The sequence below is a fragment of the Prinia subflava genome, chromosome 5 (genome assembly GCF_021018805.1).
Source record: "Prinia subflava isolate CZ2003 ecotype Zambia chromosome 5, Cam_Psub_1.2, whole genome shotgun sequence".
Lineage (NCBI taxonomy): Eukaryota > Metazoa > Chordata > Aves > Passeriformes > Cisticolidae > Prinia > Prinia subflava.
In genome coordinates this window covers 2,550,074-2,576,832 of record NC_086251.1, presented here as the reverse complement: position 1 = coordinate 2,576,832, position 26,759 = coordinate 2,550,074, and the positions used below count along the sequence as shown (strand labels likewise).

The window sequence follows — 26,759 nt, the reverse complement described above, 5'->3', positions numbered from 1 at the left end:
AAATTGTTTAAGAATATAAAGCCAAAGCATGAAAGACAGAAATAATTTGTCAGGTATCACAAACCTCAGTGCCTCTAGGAAAGAAGCTCCTGGTAAAACTGATTCATCACTGGGTGAGAGTTCAACAGTGGTGAGGAAAGATCTAGTGGCCACATGGAGACAAATAAAATAACAGCATAAAAATGTAACTACTTCCTTTCCTTGGACTATAAAAGGACTGTGAGAATCTGAAAGAAAGTTCTACAGGAGTAAGAGGTTAGGATTTATAATTCTTGACCTGTTGCATGTCCATCCTCTTGCCTGACCATTCCATGAGGGTCATGGATATACTTGGGTCTATAAAGCAAGGAATATTTGACTACTTGTATCAAATGTGCTTTCAAGACTTCACAAATAGAACTAATTAAACCACTAACAAGCATCACTTTATAGACTTCAAAACCTCACCTCAACAGTTTATCATCTGAATTTTGCTTATCCCTGATGACAACAAAAACCTTTTAACTTGCATCAAATTCAAGGTGAAACTTATTACAGTACTTAACCACTTTATAAAAATTTACAGTGTATCAAACTAACCTATTCAACACTTCAGTGGCTCGAGTTCATGGCTGTGAGTTCTTTAAAACTTTTTATTTTACAGAGTAGCCCCACTGTGGCAGATACAACCTGTGCCTATACTCATGATCCATTTAAATACAACAGTTCAGGAGGGCTACAAGGACTCCTGTGCAATCACTAGACAAATTTGATACTTCAGAATATTAGCAATATCAAAATTAGTAGAACGTCAAGAGCAGTGTTCTGGTCTTACATTTTTTTGCATCAGAAATGCTTTGATACAGAGCTTTTCTCACCAAAATTCCAGTATGAAGCTATACAATTATAAGATATATGACCACTTATAAGGTATTTATGCACACTTTTATGTATAATTTTAAACAAGAATTTTGTACACAAAGAGTTCCCTGCTTTGATGAGAGGAAAAAATTCCTTTACCAGCAGCTGAAAGCATTATTTACTAGTTCTTTTTGAAACTCATGTCATTTTTGAAGTATTTTATATTTAGACAGCACTGTAACACAACCATTGTTGCACCTCAACTGAATTTAAATGTACCTGCTTCTACAGGAATTGGCTTCTCCAGGAGAAAAATTGTCTGTTTCCAGTGTGTTTTGGTACTCTGGGGACCAGTTGAAAACAAGACCTGCAACGGGAGAGTTCAAGAGTTTGATTAAAAACAACCTTCTTCATATCACACCACATCAATCAATTACCAAACACAAATGCACATGCAGTCTTTGCTACAGCAAAATGGACTCACTGCCAAACACCTTGAGGCAAAATAAAATCCTCATCTCTCAAAGACATTTTTGAAATGCAAGACCCCAAATACTCACCTTGTTGTGGCAGTTCTCAAAAAATACATCAAAGTAACCAGCAATTGCCTATAAAAAAAAGGTGAAAATGTAAATACGATAAAGGAATAATAGTAACAAGAAGAAATCTGAGAGTCATATATGCATTTATTGGAATTTCTACTCCTTTTCAGGTGTTTACCAAGAGGAACAAGCTTATATGGTGTGACTGAACAACCTGTGCCAGTTCCACACCACCCTCAGGGAAGAATTTGTTAGTAATACTAATAGATATAAAATGGTCACACACAAAGCAGCATATTGACACTATTAGTCTTTTAATGCTGGACTGCTTTTCTGACAAAAAAAATGGCTTGTGAGAGTCCCAGAAACCCAAATACACAAGTGGAAGATGTTAATAAAAACATCCACTTCTGTTTCAGCTGTGAAATCCTGTCCATGCTCACCTTTACCTGCTTCCTCCTGTCCTGTGAGAAGGCTAAAGCACATCAGAGCCTGGTGCCAAGGCAGTTGTGCTTTTCTGTGACATCAGCCTGAAGAACTGACCCAAACAGAGCTTTTGAGCAAGCACAGGAGCTGAAGTTCCTCAGCTGGGGACTCCCTCTCTCCCAACAAAGGATGTACCAAAGCAATGATGGCAAGCCTGCTCCATGAAAACCCACTGCAAACAACCCTCTGTAACCTCTTCTTACTGCACCAGGGTTTGTCTCCTAGCCCAGGACCAGGAAACTTGTTATTCTGAAAAGCTAAAAAGGACAATTTCTACAGCACACCCTTCATACAGATTCTCACAAGTTAGTGATAGGAAAAAAAAAAGTAAAACATGCTTACAAAATTAGGGTATAGGGTTTTACCATTATGAAATATGTAATATGAATAAGTCATTGTGGTATTCTTCCTCTCCAGTCTAAATCCAGATGATGCCAACACAATGAAGAATACAATGTGTTAAATCAGGAAAACTATGTTAAAGCACCTGCTTTTCAACAAAGGGCACTCCAGACAAGCCTGTCAAATTCCAAATTCCAATGTGGCTAAAGAGTTAAAATACAAAACAAACTCTGGAGACACTGAGAGCCCTTCATGACAAATGAGCATCAGACAGTGGGAACAGTGCCTCTTCCAGCCCTCTGGTATAGTCCTATCACTCAGTCTGAGAATCTCATTCCCAAGTGAATTAAAGCCTTGTCTCTAACATGCCTTTTGAGTAAAGATTGAGAAGGTTTTGACAAAGTTCTATTGACCCATCAGACTACTTTTATTGATGCACAATCTCTTCTGGACATTAGCTGGAGATCCAGCAAGTCATATAAAATATTTTTCAGTCATCAGCTCAATACTGCTGGTATACTTACAAATAAGACCTAGGATGTGATTCCTGCACGAAAACAAGGTTGTGACAACAAAAATACATTGAGGAGAAAAACAAAATCTGGTTTCCAGAGAAAACAAGAGAATCAATATGCATCTTGGATCAAAAAGCCGAAAGCTCCAGGCAGAGAGACCATAGCTAAGGTGGATGCAAATACCCACACACTTGGTAACAAGAGGTGACAGAAATACCCTGAGAAATGCTGCCCTGAGCAAAGGCTCCAGGGAACCATTCTCTGGGGTCAAGTTCTGGTTGAAAAGAAACTCAGTTGCAAGCAAAGAAAGTGTTCACTGCTGCCTGCCCTGTGTCAAGGGAAACAGGATTTGTACCTTTTGTAAATCACTAGATAAATAACTATTTTATTCTTTACAGTATCAGTGGATTCCCTATCTAAAACAACCTCAAATGCTGACTTTGAATAGCTTATCCAGAGTAGTCATAATAATTACTACACATCACAAAGATTGCCTTAGTCAGAGCTCCAGGGATTACAGAGAACAAGAGCTCTACATTGATCCATTCATTTCTTCTTGTTATCTTCTAAAATGGATACATGTCCTTCAATATTGAACACTGAAATAATCACTGAGCCAAAAGAAATCAAAAATAGAGAAATATTATTGCCCAAGTTCCTGAGGGTATGTTCCTGTCAACAGCTCTGGGCACTCCCCAGAATTCTGTCACCTAAAACTGGGCAGTGGAGGCACCCCAAAACTGAAACACACTCCCTGCTGAGTTGTGTCCAGAGACACCCCCAGCCCTGTTTAGCTGAACAGAAATTATAGTTTTTAGTTAAATACATTGAGGGGAGAGCTTGAATGATGTTAACTGTAAGAGCACATATTGCAACTGAGAAATCTAATGAGTACTTTTCATTAACAGTTTTCAAAATGTTTTTGAGCCAACTTAAAGAACCAACCACACACACTTGGCTTGATGATTTTCTTTCTGAAATCGGTTACAACTATGTAATTTGTTTTTACCAACAGTGTGTTTAATCTCCGTCTCATATTTTAAACCTTTGGGAAAATATGAAGCCTAATATAAAACCCAGTAGTTAGTGACAACCTGCAAAATTTGTCTAATATTCCCTATGACAGCTATTCTACAAGCCAATTACAGCTGAGGAAATACAGAAAGCAAGAAAACCACTGAAGAAATACATCCCACTCTGATGAACATAGCCTGTGGCTTACCTTTTTAAAGGAAGGATCTGAAAATGCTGAAACCTGCTGTTCAACACAAACGGTTATTTGCATATATCCAGGGAATAATACCCATCTCAGCTCTGTGCCAAAGCCTCCCAGGAACTCCAGCCTACATTAACTCCCTGTTCCTCTCCCTGATTTCACATGGAAGATTTTGTGAGATAGACTGCATGTGTTGCCCTGCCAGTAACAGCTCTTTGAAAGGCACTCAATTTATCCAAATCAGACATCATTTTCATGAAATAAGTTCAGTTTTATTTCTGAACAGACACCCCACAGGAGGTATTAAATTCACCAGCTGTTTTCAGGAAACTGATTGTTTTGTGTGGTCTTCCATAGTTTGTCCTCCATATACTCTCATTCAAACACAATGCTATGCTCAAAATTTTTATTATCTTGTCAGTGTTCTGAGATCTTCCTGCTTTTTGAGCTGTTCTGTCACGTTTTGTCTGCTCCAGGCCAAAGGGATCTCAAGCCAGCTACACAGATACCTACACTCCTTACAAAGAGCACCCCCAGCCTTCCTAAAACCTGCCAGGGATTCTGTAGAACAACACGAGAAACATTTTGAGATAGCAGAGAGGCTTCACAGAAAGGAACTGAGCTGGGGCAGGGTCTGAAGCACAAACCTGGTGAGGAGGAGCTGAGGGTGTGTAGTCTGGAAAAAAAGAGGCTCAGAGGGGACATTGTCACTCTACAACTCCCTGAAAAGGGGCCTTGAGAAAATGGCCTCAAGTGGCACTAAGGGAATTTGGAGTGGATATTAGGGAAAATTCCATCACTGAAAGGGCTGTCAGGTATTGGAACAGGCTGTGCAGGGGAGCAGTGGAGTCACCATCCCTGCAGTGATTTGAGTCATGTGAATGTGGCACCTGGGGACACGGTTTAGTGCTGGGCTAGGGGTTGGACTCCATGATCTCAAAGGTTTTTTCCAGTCTAAAGAATTGTATGTACACCTCTGGAAAAGAATCAAAGGGTACAAAGGCACAACACAGCTCTGAGTATTTGTCCTCTTAGTGTTTTGCAAAAAGCTTGATAGAAACCATTAGAATTTCTGCTTTTACATGAAGCAGAGGAGTCCCAGAATATTCTGGGTTGCAAGGGACACACAAGGATGCCAAATCTAAAAACTGACACAAAGTTGAAATATTCGATTATAAAAAACTAGTTATAATATTGCTGTATCTTCTGTTAAGGAACTTATACTTTCCCTTCTCTCTTTTTGTAACTTGTTGGTGTTTTATGCTGAAATGCTCAATTTTGTATCTTTTATGTTTAAGTGCATTTCAGAGAAACACTTTTGTAAAAAGTAAAGTTCAAAATATTTTAATTTCATTTCTCTTTTGAACACTATCCCAAATTGCAGTAGCTGTAATAATCACAAGCATCTATTAAATATGCAAAACTACAAAGAAAGAGATTTCCAATGTTTACAACTTGAAGGAAGATTTGGTCCTCCCCTCTTTTTGTGTAATTCATCACATGCAGCAAACTATAAGAAAAAAAAAATCTCAAGAGGCATAGTAGAAGCAATCACAGACACATATTAAAATGAAATCTGGCTGGCCAGATCTTCATTAAAAGTGACATCTTCTTCACTAGAAGTCAAACTAAAGAAAAGGAGCAAGCAAATAACTTCTCCATAAATTCCAAATTATGCTTTACAACTACTGCCTTGGATTCTTTTTCTTCTTGTTTTTTTATTTTTTTAAGCATAATGATAGGTGTTATTTCTCCTACTGCAATTTCTCTCATCTTTTTGCTACACTTTTGACAGCTCATTTACAACTTCACCTAGAACTAATCAGTGAGAATGTAAACCTTCTCTGAAAAAATCTTTCAAGTGCCAGTCTCCTGAATACCATGAAAGAGGAAAACAAAAATAATGACCCTGAAAATGGTAATAAATAACTACAACTCCAGCCTGACACATGCTCGAGCCTGAAAAGACAGTAAATATTAGGAAACACTACCAAAATATTATTCTTCCTGTTCTCAAATAACTTGCCAGGAGAAAATGTGAGCCATGAGGACAAAATCTCCAGCCCCAAAACAAAGCAAATATATTTACCCAGGGAGCTACGGTGGCCAAATAAGGAATGAAGGAAACATTAAGGATTAGATATACATTAATAGATATCCATGACTGAGACTGCAGAGTAACATCCTACAAAGGTCAACAAAGAGCTCATTCAACTAAGAATAAAATAGTCCTGAAATTAAAATAGCAGCTACAGACTCCAACCCCACATTTTGATGAAGAACTCATGTAGGTCTTCATCCATTACTGAGGGCTTCTAAGGTGTCCATGCCAACACATGAAAAACCTGTAAATTAAGTAGGTCCTACCAGTAAGATCCACTTGTCTTCACACTGGTTTCCTTCCCTCCCAGCTATGTGATTTCAAGACTGTTTTTCTCCCCATTTACTTATGTAACATGTACCAAATAAAATAAAACCACAAAAAGCTTTAACATACAATAAATGAGTATTAGTAAACATTATTTACACTCTTCCACTCAGCGTCTTTAGCTGAAAAGCAAAGCAAAGTCTAAATTTTAATTCAAATCCACCTGAATACTAAGGCTTTTTTATCCTGAAGAAAATGGCTGGCTGTTCATGCAGCATTTTAACAGGACAAAACAAATGAGACTGCTCCATTCCTTATGAGGACCCAAAGGCAGCCCTACCAATTCACTTAGGAATGAGGAAATTAAAAATTATCATCATCACTATCACCTACAGTGAGTAATTTATCATTCCTGCTCTTCACTCGTATCATGTTCCAACAGTGAGTGGCTACAACAAATACAATTAGACAGCTGGCCACAGAAGTGGGAGATAATGTGCTTTTGATGGAGTTTATCCAAGCATGGAGATGGAATGTTTGTCATCCATGCAGCAGAGCTGCTGCCTTTTATCACAGCGAAAAGAAACCCCTGGCAATTAACACCCAGCAATTTTGTGTTTTAAAGATTAATAATCTGGACATCACTGCAGAGGAGGCTACAGATAAGGAAAGAGATGAGAAGGACAAAACCTGCTTATTAACATGGTACAGCAGTATTTCCTTTGCTCAGGTATCAGGTACCCAAACCACATCTCCAACTTCTAGCTTCAAAAATTTCCTTTCTCACTTCAAGTGTGAACCCAAGATCCACATGGTAACTTCTTGTTAGCTCCCAAGCGGAAGACCAGATATTAAGAAATGAAACTGCCTAACACTTAAGAAGAAAATTTTAACGAGCAAAGATTTTTTCCTTAGTTAGAATAATTTTCTCTAGTCAACTCAACTTCCTTTTTCCTCCTGAAGGTTTTAATACTTTAGTCACGTCCTCTAGTTCATTATCCTCCTTTCCCCCCCTTCCTCCCTCCCACTTTTTATACACATCCCCTGCTCTTTGACAAGATCTCCTGGGAGCAATGAAGAGATACTGCCATTTTCCTCTCCGGGGATATTGTTATTCAGCCAGGAAAGATCAACCTTGATGGACTCACAGGGGAAAGCTTGCAAACAAAAGAGCAAGTTTGTCAATTGATTTCTATACTGAGGGTAATCACCATTATATTTTATCTCAAAAGCTCACACAGTGATCAACTCAGAATACAATTAATGGAGTATTTTTGTAGCAGCATCTACCAACTGATATTAGCCAGATGTCTCATTAAAATCGGCAGTGACAAACCCTAGCTCTTTATTAGGAAAATGCACTTCTGCAGGCTAATTAATTTTTTTGTTGTTGTTGCTATTATCATTGTAGGACCAAGAAGTCAAGACAACTTGCAATAAAAGTGCTTGGGAACAATTTCATGTAATGATTCCATGCAACCGTTCCACGCTTTGAAAATCTTCAATCTTGGAAAGCTAAAATAATGATATATAAAATTAAAGCCAGGAAGTGCTTCTTTGTGGCAAAGCATGAGAGGAACGCAGGAAAATTAGCAGAAGCAATTCTCAGAAAAAAGTCTTAACTACCCCACCCTGTCTAAGGAGTTCTAAAAGACTAAGAAGCACACAAAAGGTCATATTTAAAATATTTGGTTTTGCTCAATCATTTTGTATTTCTTATGTGTATTAGAAATTTTTTTTGGAAGACTTATTAAATTTCTTGAACATCTAGAGGAAAAAAAACTATTAAGAGCCTTAACAAATTTTTAAGGCTCAATGTATTACAAGAGCATCTGCAATACTCTCAAGGTGCACCTGTAAGACATGAGGCTCATCTCTTATGAGCATGACTTAATACCCTGCTAGGGGGTTTTTGGTCACATAGAAATACAAGAGTAGTTTCAAATAGGTGGAAGGACAAACAAATCAGATGTGTCAATGCTATGCTCTGAGTTTTGCGACCTGCACAGCTTTTATACAAGCTCACCATGATGGGTGGGCATTGATGTCCCTAGTACTTTGATCCAAAAAAAGGGATTTAAAAACAAGATGTCCCAAATCTAGAAACTGACACAAATCAAAGTTGAAGTATTTGATTATAAAAAACTAGCTGTAGTATTGTTATATCTTCTTTTAAGGAACTTATACCTTCCTTTTTTTTTTGTAATTGCTGGTGTTTTATGCAATGGTAACGTTGCTCTGCTGTCAGCTGTGTTGATGGCAACACCAGGAATAAGACAACCAAAGCTGCTTCCACACTTCCATAGCTGAGGGAAAGCTGCTTGGAAATGAAATGCAAGCATATAAGGATGGATTTCCAAACTGCTATTTTTGTGGAACATTTTTAAAATAAATGTTATTTTTTTATGTTATGATATTTTAAAATGTTCCTATTTTAAAAATCCCCCTGAAAAATCCTAAGAGACAAGTACAAAACCCTAGAATTTTGGGAAATGTAGGCAACTTGCTCTTTTTGTGCAGAAAACAAAAAGCCAGTAGAACAACAAAACATATGCAAACAAGGAAAACATCAAATATTGTTTTCAAAGGACAAATTAGAATCTTAAAGCATTTCCTCAAAAATTTCAACATAAATAATGGACTTTTCTTGTTCATTTACTGCAAGGTTAGGCAGCCTGATATGATGGATGAACTGTCAACCCTCAGCTAAACTTCTACAATCCATCATAGAAACTGTGGAAATTTCACTCAAAGTGTCAATAAACCTAAATGATGAAGTGCAAAATACTTTCCAGCATTCTGATCATTTTTTAGAACCTGCATTCGCTGCAAAATTTCAGAAGCCATGCTCTTCCCCCACATCCCTCCCCTTCTTCTTGGAAGTCACAAAATGCAGGTATACATCTTGATTTATATGTCCATGATGCCACAGAATCACAGAACAGAAATGAAATTTTTGTAAGAGCCTAGGGCTCTGCTGGGGAAAACAATGTTCATAAAATAAGCTATTTTACTTTACCCAGACATCAAAAAGATGATCAACATTCTGTAAAGACTCCTATTCGGTAAGTTATTAAAATGTGGCCATATTAAGAAAATTAAACCAGGGCTGCAGTGGAGTTTGATCTCAAATCAAACCTGACCCTGCCCTGAGACAACTGGAATTATCCTATGATACCTTGAAACAAGACGAGTTTTATTCATATGCACAGCAAAATACACAGATTTCCATTTAATAAACCCAAAAATGATACTGTGCATTGACCTAATTTGGTGATAACTGACAAATAAATATGAAATATTTGTACACACCTACTAATAAAAAATGATAATGATTTAAACTATATACATGGGATAAATTCACCTTTTGACACCAGCCAACTCTTATGCTACTGATGCAGGCATCCAAGGTTTTATCATCAGCTTAAGCAGTGTATATCATACAGAAACACATTCCTTGTGCCCATGTCAGAGGAAGCCTGCAGCTCCTCTTTGTATACTTGTGCAAAAGCTCAATTAACCAGCTGCAGCAGAATTAATTTCAATATATTAGATGTAAGCTAAAAATTACCCCTTAACACTCGAGTTGAGTTTGTGGTGTGACTTAAGCAGGAAGCTCAGAGAAGTTTCACAATACTCCAGAGGGCAAAAATTTCAGTTTTTACTACTGATTTCAGAGAGTAATGCTCTTTTGTCAAGTTTGATGATGGTATTTTAATAAACTGGGAGAAAGCACTTTTAATTTGTATTGAATACAGAAGCCAATTACTGACATTACTGTAAAAATTAGGCAATCCTGCCTTTGCTAATAGTAGTGTTTGAAAGCTCAGTGCAGTACTTAGGCAAGCTAACACCAGACTTTCTGCTATTTCAGAAAATGGGCTGGAGAACAGAACAGCAAGATCTCAGGGCTAAGGCTCCTTCCCCTTCCCTGTCTTACCCCCTAAAACCATCACTGGAGTTTTACCTCCACCACCCTTTACAGAAAGGGCTCATTTGACACCTCTGTACTGCAGAAATGAATATTTCAAGGCAAGGACTGATGATAAATGAAGGGTAATTAATGGATTAGCTCTCAGCCCAATGCAATCCTGACCATGTATGAAGGAACTAAAGCTGTCTTACCGTACACTGTGTGCTCATGGTAATGCTCAGGGTGAAATCTGAGGAGAATTCCAGGTCTGCAGTGGCTGCAGAATTACAGTCGATATGCTGTCAGAAAGGGTAATAAAATTCTGTCAGTGACAGTGAAGAATGTCAATTAAGATCTCCCTTCAGAGGAAGGTTGTTCAGTTGTTCTCATTATGAGGTAACTTTTATAACACAATACTATTTCAGCTTTCCAAAAAAATGGGAAAAGACTAAAAAACCACCTAATCCCATGTGACAAAACACCTGAAGCTCCTCTTCCTCACAGACACTTTGAGCAGTAGTGGTATGGAGCTACACAGAGCAGCTCATTCTGGGCAGTAAAGTTATTTCTTGATGGCAGCTGCCCCCTGTTTCCAAAGGCACCTTGTCCTGTTTTACCCCTCGTTCATGCAGTCACATGGTAAACCACAGCGTCAAACTGCTATGGGTTAAAAGAGGGGCTGATTTTGGTTTGCTGGATTGGCTTTGTGCCCATCACAGAATAACTGAGGATAAAAGAGACCTCTGGAGAAGCCCTTTTGCAGTCTCTCACTGGCCCCACTCCAGGACAGACACTCCTGCACTGGGGAACCTGAGACTGCACACAGCACTCCAGAACTCATCTCCCGGGGGTGCAAGAGAAGATGCAGCTCTCCTGAGCTGCTGGTGAGAAGCCTTAGGAGGCTGCTGGCTGCTCCTGCCACACAGGTGTGTGTCACTGGCCCATGGTCAGCTTGGTGCCAGCCAGAACCCCCAAACCCCTCCCTGCAATGCTGATTTCTGCACCCGTTTGTGGGGCCAGCACAGGAGGGGCAGGGAGCTGCTGCAGGGAGCCCAGAGGAGGCACCGAGGCAATGCAGCTCCTCCCCTGTGAGGAGGGACTGAGAGAATTGGGACTGGGCAGCCTGCAGAGGAAAAGGCTTTGGGGTGACCCAGCTGTGCCTCCAGCACCCGAGGGGAGCCTGCAGGAAGGATGGAGAGAGAGTCTGCACACAGCAGGGAGTGACAGGGCAGGGGGAATGGATTCAAACTAAAAGACAGCAGGTTTGGATTTGGTATCAGGAAGAAATTCTTTCCTGTGGGGTGGTGAGGCCCTTGCACAGGCTGCCCAGGGAAGCTGTGGCTGCCCCACCCCTGGAATTGTCCAAGGCTGGAGTGGAGGGAGCTCTGAGCACCCTGGGACAGTGGAAGGGGTCCCTGCCCACAGCAGGGAGTTGGAACTGGATCATCTTTAACCCAAAGCCTTGTGTGATTTTTCATGCTGCCTTGTCTTTCTTTAGGGAATGTTTTCCTTCCTGAAAAGTTACATTATGAACTATATAGAACAAGCAGCTCACCTGATGTGAACAAACACACCTAAGTACCTTCTGTAATAATCATAATGATGAATGGGAACATTTTTAAACTTGCTCTACAAAATATAATCCATTTGTTCTGTGGGATAGCTATTGATTAAAACAATTTACCTATAATGCCACTGTTCCTCAACTCATTAATTTTACTACTTTGTACTGTAACTCCAGCAAACAAGCACATGCATTGATTTTAAGTTATTTTAAAAACCATGATGGCTAAATGAGAACAAATGAGTATCAAGTCATTCAGCACAACAGTTATGCTACATGCTGCACAGTGGCAAAATTTGGTAAGCCCCAAAATCTGAGCTGGACAGTGACTGCTCATGACAGCATGGATTAGAAAGGGACATGCATGCACTGTTACAGTGGAGCATTGCCAAAGTAAATTTGGTTTTGGATAGAAGAAATCATAGAACAGAACAGTCTAAATATGGGAAAATTACCTTACTCAAAGTTGATAAAAAAGTAATTAATACAAAATTTCCAGTCCTAGCAGCAAGCATCTAACCACACTTTTTTAATTCTGAAGATGCCAGAGTTTGTGTGTGCTATGTGAATTTTTGCCCCTTTTCCACAACCTCTCACTGGTTAAGCATTAAGCAACCCATGACACCTTATATGTGGTACCTTAATGACTCTGGCTGCAGATATCAGAGTGTTGGGATCCAGTACCTCCACAAGAGCTTCTGGAATGACAGCCTTCTTCATGCAGGACATGTCAAAGCCATACACATCCTCCCAGAAAAGCAGCTTGTCCTCGTGTTTGTTCCTATCCCCAACAGCCACCAGACTGATGGTGCACAGGTCAGGATAAACTGCAACAACACAAACACAGAAGGGAAATTTTATTTCACGCGCACAGAGGACTTCTTTTTTTTATCTTTTGTCTAGAAGTCATTAACATCTCAAAAGAATTTTAGAAAGAACTTTTCATAGCTCTTGGACAAGACACTTTTTTTGCTACTTGGCTTTCTAGAGTCCCATTTGTCCACAAAAGAGACTAGGCACAAAAATTTAATTTTCACACACTACTCTGGTGTTTCCTACTCATAACAAAACATCTCTGTAGCTGAATCCCACTACCAGGAAATTAATGGAAACTTGATGTCTGAAGAAAATAATTTGGCACAGCTTATTCTGGCTTCTATACAGAGACTAACCTATAATATATATCATAACTGTAGACAGACACCCAAACAGAAATGCAGGCAAGGGCTTTGCAATAACATAAAACCTCTGTGGAAAGACCTTATTTTCAGAAAAGACCATATATTCTTATCCAAGAGTTTTACTCCTGTTTGCTATCAGCTCTGGCTGATTCTTACCTTACAACCTCAAAAATTATTTCTGGGTATAACTGGAAATAACCACTTTTCCCTCCCACTTTCAGGATAAAGCTATCATTTTACACTGTTTGCACATTTGTGCTTTTCCTTCTCCCAAGAACATCTTCAGAGGAAGTAACTACTTACAGCTTTTACAAACAGTAGTGCCAGACTGACATTTGCCTTTTTAACAGCTGCCAACAAAGTCACTCAATCTCTTGGCAAGCTCAACTGACTGGAAAACCCACAAAGAACAGCTGCTACCTGGCTCTCTATAACCCTAACTACCAGTAAAGCAGCTCAATTTAGATATAGCTACGTTTCTTTTCACAAAGAAATTCCCATGTTCTGTTCTTCAGAGTTTTAAAGCCTCTAAAGCCTTAATCACTGAATTCTTGACCTGATTTCAGAGCAAAATGCCAACTAAAACACCCTACTTGATTTAATTTTATATTAATACATGAAAGGGGCAGTGTTAATACAACTGAAGCCAAGTTTCTCTCTTCCTCCCCAAAATCTGGTGGACTGTAAAATTAATTTTATCTTCTGCTTGAAATTAGAGTTTATCAAAAAGAATTCATCATTGGTATAGCATGGTAGGCCAGAAAAGCAGTATTTCCTACCTTGCAAAATACTGAAGATAGAGGTAGCAAATTGAAAGCAGACCTTTCATGTAGTGAGAACAGTTTTAGGCCAAAGGAAATATTCTTATAAATAGTGATTGTAAAGAATAACCTTCTCTAAAGAAGTTTTTTTTTGTTCTATAAAGACAGTGAAGTAAACACACTCACATTTTGTTCACCTGCTGACTGTTTAAAGCAGAATAAATAAATATCAGCAAGCTTAAATTGGAATCCCACTGGTAAACTCTCATCACCCCTACTTTGCAGCTGAGGAAATGGGAGCAGAAGGCATCTCCAGGAAGAGCCTACAATTAACTCAGCAGCACAAACACAGTTTGATGAGAATGCAAACAGGAGGACAGTGAAATTCTTCTGTCCAAAACACATCCCTTGGTTCACACAGGCCCAGAACATCTCCAGCCTATGGTGGGAGTACCTGCAGGTGTTTGTCCAAGCTCTCCCATCACTGTTCCAAAAATTAAAAGACACTGTGATACAGGTAAAAAAAGAGCCTTTGGGGGTTTATTTTTTAGGGGAATGGGTTTCATAGGATGCAAAGGTATGGTGAGAAGAGAGATGAAAAGACTGGTAGTCCCTGGGCTACTACAACCTGGGTGTTGTAGTGCCACTGGAAATGAAAATTAAACCCACAACAAAACGTGATAAACTACTTTATAAACTTCCTTCCACTGACTAGCCCAAATATCTGGAACATTCTGTAAACCAAAGAGAAATTTAATCACCTCTATCAAGCATAAAACATTTCAACTGGATCATAATCAGTTTTTATTAAATCTTTGTTCTCACAGCAAATCCTTAAATCAGCAGTGGAACTCATGATCGATTATACAATGTGCTTAAGAACACGGGAAAATGTAAACACAGAATGCTCCAATTTAATCTGCATTTTTACTATTAATAGCAGCAAAAGTAGACAATGCCTATCCAGACTTAAAAAAAGAAATCTGTGTTCCACCAAGAGGGCTCAGGCAGAAGACTCCAGTGGTTCAATAATTTACAGACCCGTCCACGTCCTATGCACTGCATTGAGATTTGACTGAAAATGTAAGCAATGTTATCTAAGTATCAGCCTAAATCACCTGCACACCGTGGAGTTTTGTACACATTTAAAAGCACCTGCATGAAGCTGCATTTGCCATTTCCCCATTACCCTTGATTTCCCTGGAAATCCTCTGCTCTTTCCGTAACTCTTGCCCGTGCAGTCCTGACAGGCCTGTCATTTTTTTCCCCATTAACCCCGTAATTCAGTAATTATTCCTTCTTGCAGGTGAAACGAGCACAAAGCTGATTGGACACCATCACACCCTCCTCAGAGCTCTCTCAGATTCACTGCTTTGACCATCTGTGTCCTTCTCGACTCGGTGCCCACGAGCCATCCGTCACCGCGGCAGCCCGCAGCGTGGGGACCACACGGTGGGAAATCCTCCAGCAACGCCTCCAGGGGGCTGAGGGGGAGGACAGCAACCCTCCAGACACACAGAAATAACTCCAGGTGAATACCAGCATTGTTTTGATGGGATGGAGCATTGTGTTTGGGTGTATTATGTTTTGAATGATGCCTTCCTCGCCTTTGTCGCCCCACGACAAGGCGACCTGGGCTCAAGTGTGTGAAAAAATCTACACTTGAGCAAGAGCTCTAAAGAACAAACAGATGGGCCCTGGGCAGCAAAAATGTGATGTTCCCAAATAAAGCTATGCTATAGTGTACACATTACCCTGGACAGTTTGGCACAATCCACTCCATGTCAATAGGCTGAGCTGCAGTAATGACGATCTGACTGACTGAACACGTATCTGGAAATTTGGATTCTGTTCCTGGTTCAATCACTCAAAGGTCTGGTCAAATTGCAGCTGCTGCTATTGCTTTTTGCAGCTTTCAAATATTCTCTGTAATAATGATCTCGGGCTCAATAGTACCAGGTGGCTTCAGACAAAATTAAGCAGATTTGGAGGCATTTCTCTGGTCAGGCTTCACCTCAGAGTGAACTCTTAGTTCTGGCTCAGCTGGATTTGGATGTGCAGTTCAGCTGCACTGCAGCACAGTCTGTGCTGCTGAGCACCCTTCTCATGGAGCCAGGGCACAGCCATTCACCTGCTGGACCAGCTGGCACAGGAGCAGGGACTGCAAGCACCTCAATGGAACTGCTGACAGAACTGAAAATCCCATCAGTGCCTCTGCAACACACTGTGTGCTTGGCCAAGAATCAAAGAGGGGCCCAAGACCACTGTCAGACCCCAAAGGATGAGGGTACCTCAAAACCAGGATACCCCAGCTCTCAAAGGAATCCCTGGGGGTTACAAGCCAAGAGCAAACCTGCCAAAAATACAGTTTAAACAGAGGCTGGAAATTTCTGGCCCTTTTCAGAAGTAGTAGCTAAACATAAAATGATTCTCTATGATTTTAGGGAATGTCCCTGGATTTAATTTTAAGGCAGTACAATTATCAGCACACATCTACACAGAGCACACACCTCTGTTCCTGATGTGGCTGGACTGTTCTACATTATTGAAAACAAAAACCCTCTTATTCTGTCACGTTGCTCAAGCGGTTACTAAATATTCTAAGGCATCTCTTGCTTATATATTCAGCTTTGTGAACAACTGCACCAACCCCGGTTTTCCTCCTGCACTCTGTAGTATACAAAAGCTCACTGCAACCAGAGGGAAGCACTGCAGCAAGCTCTGTGACACAGTCATTAATCCAATCATTAGGTCAGTGTGGTGAAACTGTGTGCATGGTTAGTACAAAAGGGAAAAAAAAAACCCAGACTGATGACTGTGATTGAAAAGGTCAATATGAAATACCATACTGACAAAGGAATTAAGCACATGCAGAACTCGTGCACAAAACTGCATCACATGAGGAATCAATGTTTACAGGCATTTAAACACTGCTAAAGATGACACTAAGCTACTTAAATGGGTAAAACAACTCTACTTCAAAGCAAACCCTTTTGTTTTGTCATATCCCTACCCTCAAGCCATAAAAATAAAGAGCTTATTATGACCAGGATAAATATGCTGAACTGAAGCAGTGTTAATTCCATTAATTATTTCATGTGTTTGAAATTATATCCTCCCCACACAGCTTCCCTCCTATCTACTTTTCCTCTAACCCACAGTAGCTTACTCAAACAGTACCACACCTCACAGGATAAAACTTATTTTCCTCCGTTCATAGTTATGCAGAAACTTGGATTTCAGGAGGGGAAAACAAATGCCCACATGTGTGGGAAGAATTAGGGAGGAAAAATTTAGTCTGTACTTCAGAATAAATAGCCCCCTCTATTCTTAAAAACACCATTAACTTGAGACCTTGGTACCCCATCTAATGTTCTTCTATTGCCCATACAATGAATTAATGCCTTGAAGCTCCTACTAATGGAAACATTTTTCACTGAGACTGGCAACTTCCTCATCCATGCATAGCTTATTCTAAGTCTCTGAGTTCATTGAGCTTCCCCTCAGAGCTAAATTTATTAAAGGAATTGAGCACCAACCTGAGCCTCCCTCTGCCAGGTACTTGTCCTTTGCATAGATGACAGAATCCAGCATTGACTCGAAGAGAAGGAAATAACCCTGTTTATAGAAAAGGGAAAGAGTTCAGAAATCATTGTGTTTGTCATAATTAGTCATTTTACAGATAGGCTTTATCAACACAGTTTAAGAACATTGTAAGCTCATACACCCAGAGAGTTTCTCACCAACAGCACTGTCACTTCAAAACTTATTACATAAAGTATCACCTTCAATTTCCCAAACTGCAAGCATGTAGCACACAGAGGAAATCAGTATGCCATCTACACCAATAATTACCCAGCAAGAGTCCTACAGCATCAAAAGACATCGAATTCAGCTCAAAGCAAGTGAAAAGCTGCATGTATTGATTTTTCAGTAATAACTGTGAGGTTCCAAGAAAAATAAATGATAAAAAAAAAACCCCTTCCCCTTCAGATCTGCAAGCAACACTGAAACTCTTGTCAGAGCAAGGCCAAATGCAATGCATCTTTGCTCTTCATATTTGCAACCCCATGGTGCCCTGCATCACCCTGGGCAGGGCTCACTAACAGGGGTGGAAATAAATCACACACCAAACATCGCTTCTCTGGGTGTTCTACATCATTTAGCAGCACTTGGACTTGCAACATTTCCAGCATAATAATGGTTACAACTAGATTTGCATAGGGCTTTTTTTGGGTTTTTGTGGAATTAATTTTATGGCCGGTTAATCAGACTGCTATTGGTGTTGAGAGTAACTTATTGTAAACTTGCATGAGTCATTTGCTGAAACAGGGAAACATTCCTTATTTAAATATGTGAGATATTAAAAAATTCATACAGCAGTATTAAATAAAAGCAACATTTTGTAAAGAACATCCACTCTCTCAACTACTTCTAAACAAACTGCACATTTATGAGAAATACATCCCTTTGTTTTCCCATTGATATACTGATTTTATACCTTTTCTGTCCTCCAAGTTTGAGCATCATTGTTACTCAATACCACTAACATATTTCACGTACATTCTCACAACACCAAATCAATTAAGACAAACACCAACAAAGATTTTGGATTTTCATTTAGCAACCTGATTTTGATTTTCCTTAAAACACAGCTTAGCCACGTGGCAAGAACAAAATGAATGACTGAAGTCCAGACTTGGGAGCTGCAGTCCTTCAAGGCCAGTCTGCAGTAATTTACCAAAGGACAGCTCGGAAGCTGCACCAGGGAAGTTTCAGATTGGATGTTAGGAAAAGTTTCTTCACTGAAATGGTTCTCAAGCACTGGAACAGGCTTGCCCAGGGCAGCCCTGAAGGGATTTAAAAGTCATGTGTGACACCTGGGGACGTGGTTTAGCGCTGGACTTTGAAGGGCTGGGTTGGACTCAATGATCTTAAAAAAATGCTTCAAGTTCAAAATTGCTTATAAATGCCATTTTCAGCAGCCTTCAGAACAAAAGCCAAACCTGAAAACCCCAGAAACTTGAAGCATGACCTATTTGTATTCAAAGAGAACAGTGTGAAAACAACAGCCACATCCTCTTCTCAAGCTGTTTCTTCCAGTAATAGCGCTCCACTGAAAACTTTTCTTCCCAGTCTTGCCTGTTTTTCTACCTTATTGCCCAACTTCTGTACATCCTAGGAAGAGCCCCAGAAGGAAGATTGCTTTGTGAGCAATAGGGCTGTTGGTAAGCTCTGCTGAACACCTGAAAAGGCCAGGAGCTCTGTTTGCATCAGGCAGGGATAATTTGTCGCCCACATCGAGCCAAAAGCACAGCATGAAACCACAGCGCCCTTTTTTTGTACTGTTACTTAATAATAGAATATGTTTACCTCACAAGAAGTATTTTTAGATGCCTTTAACTGAAAACGAGTAGTTTTCCCAGTATTTTAAAGGTAACCTTTAGGACGTATTGAAGACTAGTCACTAATGAGAGTGAGTAACTCACAATGTGACATCTTTATGGATCAGCTCTTCGCTTCCCTCTTTCTGCCCACCAACTCTGCCTGCCAGCTGGAAGACACACAGGAGAAACACAGAAAAATTCTCACCATCCTTTCCCTGACCCTTCCACTCTGGCACTGCTGGTTCTCCCCCCACTCCCAGTTCTCTCTCCCCCACAATTCATTACAGCATTCCTGCAAGTCACATAAACCATCAATGGTACTGAATTAAAGAATTCACTACTCACACCCAAACATTTTGCTCGGTGTGCTGTGCTAATCCGTGGTGTAAGTTAGAATGCAGTTTCACAGCCTGCTGCCTCACCTGTAAGGAACCTTCTGGAAAGAGAATGACACCTGACATTTTCCCCTGTGATGATGTGGGGAACTCCTGCTCCATCCCCAAAAATGGCCGAGGGTTTATTTTTTCTCAAGGATGCAGTGACACCCTCAAAATCAATCAGTGCAAAGAGATCTCTATGATACAAATCTCTGAGCTGCATATTGTTAGTACAATCTTGATAAGTGGCTAAACTAAGACACATAAAAGGTGACATTCTCTGTTAAAGACAAACCAGATGCACAGAACATTTCAAAGTTTATGCTGTCCCATTACACATTTTCTACTAAAAAGCTGGCCACTTCCTTCTCAGAAGGAACATGAAGTTCCTTAGTTTTTTAATCTTTGTGAAGCTGAAACAAAATTTTCTCCAGCTAACAACAAAGCTCTGTCTAAAGAGATGCGCACAGGAACAGAAATACACAGCACTGTGAGTGACCCTGCCCAAGGAGACACCCACTGAGCCCCCTGAACCCACAGGAATGTGCATATTGCACATTTCTTACAAATCCTTTTTATCTGTATTCTGTGTTCCTAACAGACTTATACAAGGCTCATAAATCTTTGATGCCTTAATATCCTGCACTGTTATTTTTTTCCTATTATTCAAACATACTACAGCACTCTCGTATTTTCATTTTAATTCAAAGCTACATAAAAATATTTTACCAACTGATCAGAATAAAAGTGTTCGAGTTCTTTCAGCTTTAGTGTTTCAGAATTTGCATGATAATCTTTGTGGAGAAAAAGACTTTAAGCTCTTGAAAAGCATCAAAAAGTGGATTAGCGTGTTTATAACAGCAAGAATTAGCAGTTTTTGGTACAGTGGGAAAAAAAGGTGTAAAGATAAAATTTGGAAGAATTGTTTACCTACCTGAATAAGCATTGTGTTTCCCCTCCACTTGCTATCAAAGATCCATTTTATTATTTTCTATAACATTCCTGAACCTGGTCTGGTTCTCCAGATTCAGTAAGGCCCAATACTGGACATTTAATAAGATGAAAAACAGCTATTAAATCACTGGCCCAGAAAGTCGACTTCATCCTTTTTTAATCCCCAGTGGTATTAAAAAGTGCATTATTTTTTTAAACTGAAGTTTCTAACTACAGGACTTCCACTGACCTACACAATAAAGCAAGTTACAGAAAGTAAGCAACTGACTGGACACCAGATTCTGATCTCTAACACAAAATTTAATCTGGCATTAACAAATCCACAAAACTGATGTGGCCCCGGCTATGCCATGAAAAATTACAATTTATTTGACACAATTCCCTCCAAACCTGCAGCACACTTAAATGACAAGCAGCAGCTACAACAAACCTCTCCCCCATGCTAAGTTTGCCCTCATATTGATCTTTCATGTAGGATTTAGTTTTAAAAGAAGAGAAAAAATAAGAGGAAGTAATTTATTACTGACAGAGCAAGCCCACAAATTTAAGAATCACAGCTTGACTTTGTCATTATGCACACCCTGTTGTTTCCTTAAACAAATAAAACAAAACAAACAAAACAGACAAGACAAACAAAAAAAATAAATAAAAGTGACAACACCAAATGGGAAGATGTGGACAGCAGAAAGATGATCCCCATTACTGATGTTGACAAAAACCCCAAATCATGCAAGGAAATAACTGCGTCTCTCTCACAGAAATAGGGGAAAAGAGGAAGGAGAGAGAAGATGGTTTCCAGTGTTTCAGAGATGTTCACTTCCTCTTCTTCTCCCTAGATCCTGAATGCCTCTGTTCTCAGCCCATCTTCATGTAATTTCAAAATTATTTTTAAAAAAGAGAACGGATTATAAAAGTATGAAAAGAAAATGAAGAAAAGAAAATATTAACTATCTGACCAAAGGCATGATTAAAAGACAAGTACTGGGTTGTATCCCCAGTGTGTTTCCATCTGACAGTCCATCTCTGCCCCAGTTTTATCTTGTATAACTCTACTGCAGACTCAAGACCATAAAGCACTGCATAAAAACCCCAATTTATGAGTACATGTTGTACACTGACATTGTACTGGAGACAACCACCTCAGGCAATTGTCTCTCACAGCAAAGCCCCTTTACAAACAAGAAATGCAGATGTTCTCAAGTGAATAAAACTAGCAACCTTTAGCTTTACAGTTTTAGCTAGAGAAAGGAAGCCAAAGCAATACTGATGGCAAGAAAAACCTGCACACAGATGCAGCTGTGCAAGAACATTCCAGAAAACCATGACATGCATTTTGTTTCTTTCTGCACTCATCTTTTCAATAAGCAGCCTATGAAGTTTACAATTACCCTACCTAAATATGCTCAGTCACTTTTGTATGTCATATATTCCTGTCCAGGAATAAATGTAAGCCTACATTGAATAAGAAGTAAAGGATCTATCTGTAGGTGACTTTTGATAAAAGCAGACAAGTAACAGAATATGAGAGCTGGGTAGTAGTATACAAATTTTTAGTTACACAAATTAGGGGTTTTGAAGGTTTCACACATCAGTGCCCTAGGCAGGCAAGCAGAATGATGCATCAGAAGCTCGCAGCCCTGATACAAACCATCAAACAGTCCTGGACAGGGAAACCTCCACAAAAACAAGGTCAGCAGTGGTGTTTCATATAAAATTCACCCGCTCTTACATCCAAAAAAGTCTTTTTCAGGAACTGACAGACATTCTCCTTGGAGAATCTGTTTGGTTATTAGCAGAGGCTATTGCTTGGCCATTCCTGCACTGCTTCTCAAGCAATGTGCTCTCCCCAGTGCTCCTGGCTCACAGCAACACAAGAAGTCCCTTGTGTCAGGCTGCAGATTTCATTCAGGTTTTGCTAAAAACTGTCCAGCTGTCTTTGGAGTGAAAGTCTGGACAGCTTTATCTGGGCCTCTGGAAATCCAAGGGGCCCTCCATCATCAGCAACCTGCTTTTTGGACAGCAAGAGAGCAGCTCCCAGCTCTCCACACCTCCCAGTGCCTTCCTCTGGGCTGAACTGAACACCACCACAGAAATGTCCTCATCTGCTGCTGACACTGTCAAACACACAAACTGCAGATGTCACAAACTGAATTCAGTACGTGACAAACAAGTCTACTGCTAATTTCTTTCAAAGGCTTAAATAAAATCCCTGAAGATTTGGTTACTCTTCATTCAGCCTCTAAAGCTCTAACATGAAAAAAACATATCCAGAGGAATTTGAATTGGCAAAGTGTTATTTTGGAAGATGGCAAGTATGCATTTGAAACACAAATTTCTACACAGACACATATGCACTCACACATGCCTACCCACTGTGTAGTACTTAAAATGCTTCTCCAATTTTCCCCTAATTTAGGGGTACAAATTTACAAATGAAAGACAGGGAAGAAGAGCAGGCAGTTTGTGACAGTCATAGGTCACTTCTGCAATTAAGTAAATGATCATCAGAAACCATGCACTGAGATGCTCATAATGCAGGGCTGTACCTTTTATAAGACACTGCTCTGTGTGACAGCTTTTTCAGGAAGCCTAATCTAGAAACAATCCTAGGAGAATGCAGTATTTTTCCTCTCTCTTGCCTTCTACTTGTTTGTAATTTTCTGATGTTCCATACACAGCACTAAAAACAAAAACAAACCCAAAAAAACCTTATTGTGTACTGGTGTTAAGCAGCATTCTGTACCAAGCAAAACAAAGCTATGGCTCCACAAAAGGGTTTGACATTTACTAATCTAAAAGCAGTTTGTTTTCTAAACAGAACTGCAATTTTTCATATTTTTGTTAAAAAGAAAAACATGACAATTTTCCTGCCAGTCCATACAGATTCTCTGCATAAAAAGAGGCAAAATCTGACATATACTGAATTCTTTTTTGCTCTCATGCTTCAACATTTCCAGGCACTTACACTCACATATTAAGAACAGATTTCACACTGTACCATGTAGGGAAGGAAATGAAAAAGCAAATTCACACAAGAATGCCAGACAAAGAGGAATCTTCATCTGCATTAGGCAACATAATGTTCCTTTCTGGACAGTGTTGGAACAGTGTGTACACTCTCCAGCTATCAATCTTACTTCCACAGCATTGTCCTCTTTATCTCTGTCATGCAGCAACCTATAAAAGTCCTATCGTTCCTAAATATTTATAATACCTAATTCAGTGAAGTGCACATGGCTATGTAATTACGACATTAAAAGGTAAATCAGCACACAAAAGAAAAATATCCAACATTTAAGACTTCATTTCTTACAAGAGCTGAGTTTTGAAATCCTTTAGTTCATCTCAGAGGCACTGATTTCCAACATGACCTGAGCTCACCTGCCCAGGTGAGCTTTAAAACCAAATTGTGGGCTCCACAAGGAGAAATGTGAATTTGGGAACATCAATCTCAGTGCACATATTAGGCAGCTGATCAGAAGTTCCCCTGAAAAAGCTATAGTTGCATTTCTAGTGAAGCCACCATACTGCCAGAAATCACCAACTATAATGAGCTATTTTTACATCACTGGTTTAAGCCAGTGATATCCTTGAAACTACTGACCTCAACACTAAATCAAGCTGATGCTTCAAACAATGTACACTACAGCAGTGGAGGGAAAACTGCAGATTTCTAGTTCACTGCCACATGTAATATTAAATAAATAATTTTTAAAAAAAGGAAAACCAATTTCTTTTCATCTTTCCCTGAAAAAAAAGGTAGATAGATATGGATCCACAGGGAGTGTGTGACCTCCCCCTCCAAAGGCCGTGGCATGTAGCAGAAGAGCCACAGTTTGTTAAAAAACAAAACAAACCCCACAAAGAAACAAGTAACATTGAATGTAAGTTTTCATTACTGATCTTATATTTCAGGTAGAAAGGAATTTTTAAGTCCCAGCAGCTGGAAGTAGCATGAAGAAGACCTGTGTTTGGGAGAGCTTTTGGAAGGCCTGTGATATGAGGATACTGAATTGCACAAGTTCCCAAAGAAAACAGTTCAAAGAGATGTCTCCTACCACATTTTTGATAGGGAACAGGCATTCCTGTCAAACTCAGGCTGGCACTGGGTTTTATAACCCAGATTTCTTCATTAGGATTGATGACAGGTAGCAAGGAAAAGTGTGTAACAGCTAGCAGCCACCACATGGAAAAGACAACAGGCCAGCAGCTGAGATCCAATGGATTCCAGGAGATGGCTCATTTAGACCCTGCTGTCCATCACTCCTCTTCTGTACTTTTGAAATCAGTGGTTTTGCTGTTATGCTAAAACACAGCAATGGAAAGAAATGTCTTTTTGAAGCTCTCCCAGTCCTTGCAGATCTCCAGAGGCAGCGCCTCCCCTCCTTATCACCTTTCCTGCACAGTCAGGAGAGTCCTTGGCTGAATTTGCAGATTGAAGGTTTCTTACCCATCACAATGAGCTGGCTGGATGACTAATACAGTATTTCTCCATTACTTTCACCTGAGCAGGCACAACAGTATGACTGGAGTGCTTTATACATGTCCAACTACGTAACAGAAACTTGCTGCACCTAAAGCAGCTCAGCTGTCCTTAGAGAAGCTTGACTGGACAGACCAGGAACCGTGTCCAAGTCTCTGCCACTGTAAAAGACACTGTTGGAACTGTGATGGATGCTTTGGTTAAAAAAACCCCTAGCATCCTTCATAGAATAACTTTTCAAATGAAATAAAACACACCTGTTTCCTGAAAATAACTTGAAAAGAATAGCCATGCACCTTACCATCCACTCAGATATAATTATATCCACTTTTTCCACAGGCAGATCAACTTCCTCGATTCTTCCTTTGACTAATGTAATGATCTTTTCAAGTTTATTTAATCTGCAAGTCAAAACATAAACAAATGAGTTTCTATTTCCAATTCATGCTGTCAAGAGAGATATACTGACATTTCTATTTCACATTCCTCCCCTCACAAACTTTTTGGTTTCACTAATCAAGAACCACTGGAATGTACTACTCCTCAGTTATATTTCAAGGGGAACATTTCCAAGTAGCTAAAAATTGCAGCAGATTTAGTGCCAGGAGAAGATGGCAGGCAGTAGATCTGTATACCCCCGACGTGCCAGGCATGCAAATGTGCAAGCTTCAGAAACCATGAAAACAGAGAAAAAGGCAATTTAAATCTGCTGGTCCTCTTTATTTAAAGTTGCTTGTTGGCATTTCTCCTCCTCTGACCTCCACAGCAATCAGAGCCCACTCCCCACGCCAGGACAGCAATGGAAATGAACTCCCTTACAAGGCTGTTCTGCACGGCTCGGTTTTTTATTTAACCAGATCAGCTGCAAAGTCACTGAGAACAAAGCTTCCCTCTAAATCAGTACTAGAGTTATTCCACAGCCAAGGCACCCTCCCCACTGGGATTTGGAGACTGCAAAAGCATCTGCAATGTTCAGTGCCTGCACGGAGCAGGGATGACCTCACACACACGTCATGGCATAACCCAGCCTGAAAAGAGGGAGGGACAGGACCACAGGTTTAGAAACAAGAACTGCACCAAGTGAAATCAGTAAGTGTGTAAATGCTTGAAATGCACTGTTTTCCTTCTTGGCAAACCACACTAGTCTTTCTTGCACATATCTTTATCACCATGGCTATTCCTACAGAGGGCAGAAAAGTATTCCCAGCACAGAAATTTATCCTCCCACCGCAGTTCTTATCTCTGCCCCTTCCCTCCCTCTCCTGATATCTTACTCTTACATTCTGTCTGGTTTTCAATGCAGACCAGTAACAACATTAAAAATTCCATCTAAAACACAATGGAAGAATGATCAGCATGAAGGGAGGGAAAGGAAAGGGTCAAAGGGCTCCTTGAACACGTGGGCTGTTGCAAAGATCAATTAAATCCTCCACAGAAGACAGTCTTCTGTTAGAAGATAGCAGTTCATTATTAATATCATATTTAATGCTCTAAACAGTAGTAAAACCACAAGTTCAAAGTGAGGAATGTAAAAGAGCTACCATCCACAAAAATAATTGAAGGATTAAGAGACCTAAAGATAACTTTCTAAATGACCACATCCAAGGACATGATTTAAAACAGAGAGGAAAAGGATTCATTCCCCACATACTTGTTTTCTATTATGATGTTTAAAAAAATCCAAACCAGCCAATGTAGTTTACATATTGTGGAAAAACCTGACGTTATTTACGAAGTCTACTCCGACTTTGTATTCTAGCTTAACAGTGATAGATGACAAAAATCAAGTCATTCACTGTGCTAGAAATTTTACAGGGACTATTCACAGCA

At 39.8% G+C, this 26,759-nt stretch overlaps 1 protein-coding gene across 2 annotated transcripts in view; it reads right to left on the bottom strand.

The window, feature by feature from the left end:
* Positions 1–26,759, bottom strand: part of PRMT3 (protein arginine methyltransferase 3) — a 50,802-nt gene that overhangs the window by 7,360 nt on the left and 16,683 nt on the right. Inside the window, exons 9-14 of one of the 2 annotated variants that reach the window (XM_063397552.1) lie at positions 25,231–25,330; positions 17,268–17,346; positions 12,471–12,613; positions 10,435–10,521; positions 1,401–1,448; positions 1,120–1,207 (exon numbers count right to left, since the gene is read on the bottom strand). In XM_063397552.1, coding sequence (XP_063253622.1) covers positions 1,120–1,207; positions 1,401–1,448; positions 10,435–10,521; positions 12,471–12,613; positions 17,268–17,346; positions 25,231–25,330 — 545 coding nt within the window. Of the gene's footprint in view, positions 1–1,119; positions 1,208–1,400; positions 1,449–10,434; positions 10,522–12,425; positions 12,614–17,267; positions 17,347–25,230; positions 25,331–26,759 lie in introns of both variants that reach the window. The other variant, XM_063397551.1, reaches the window with a different exon arrangement.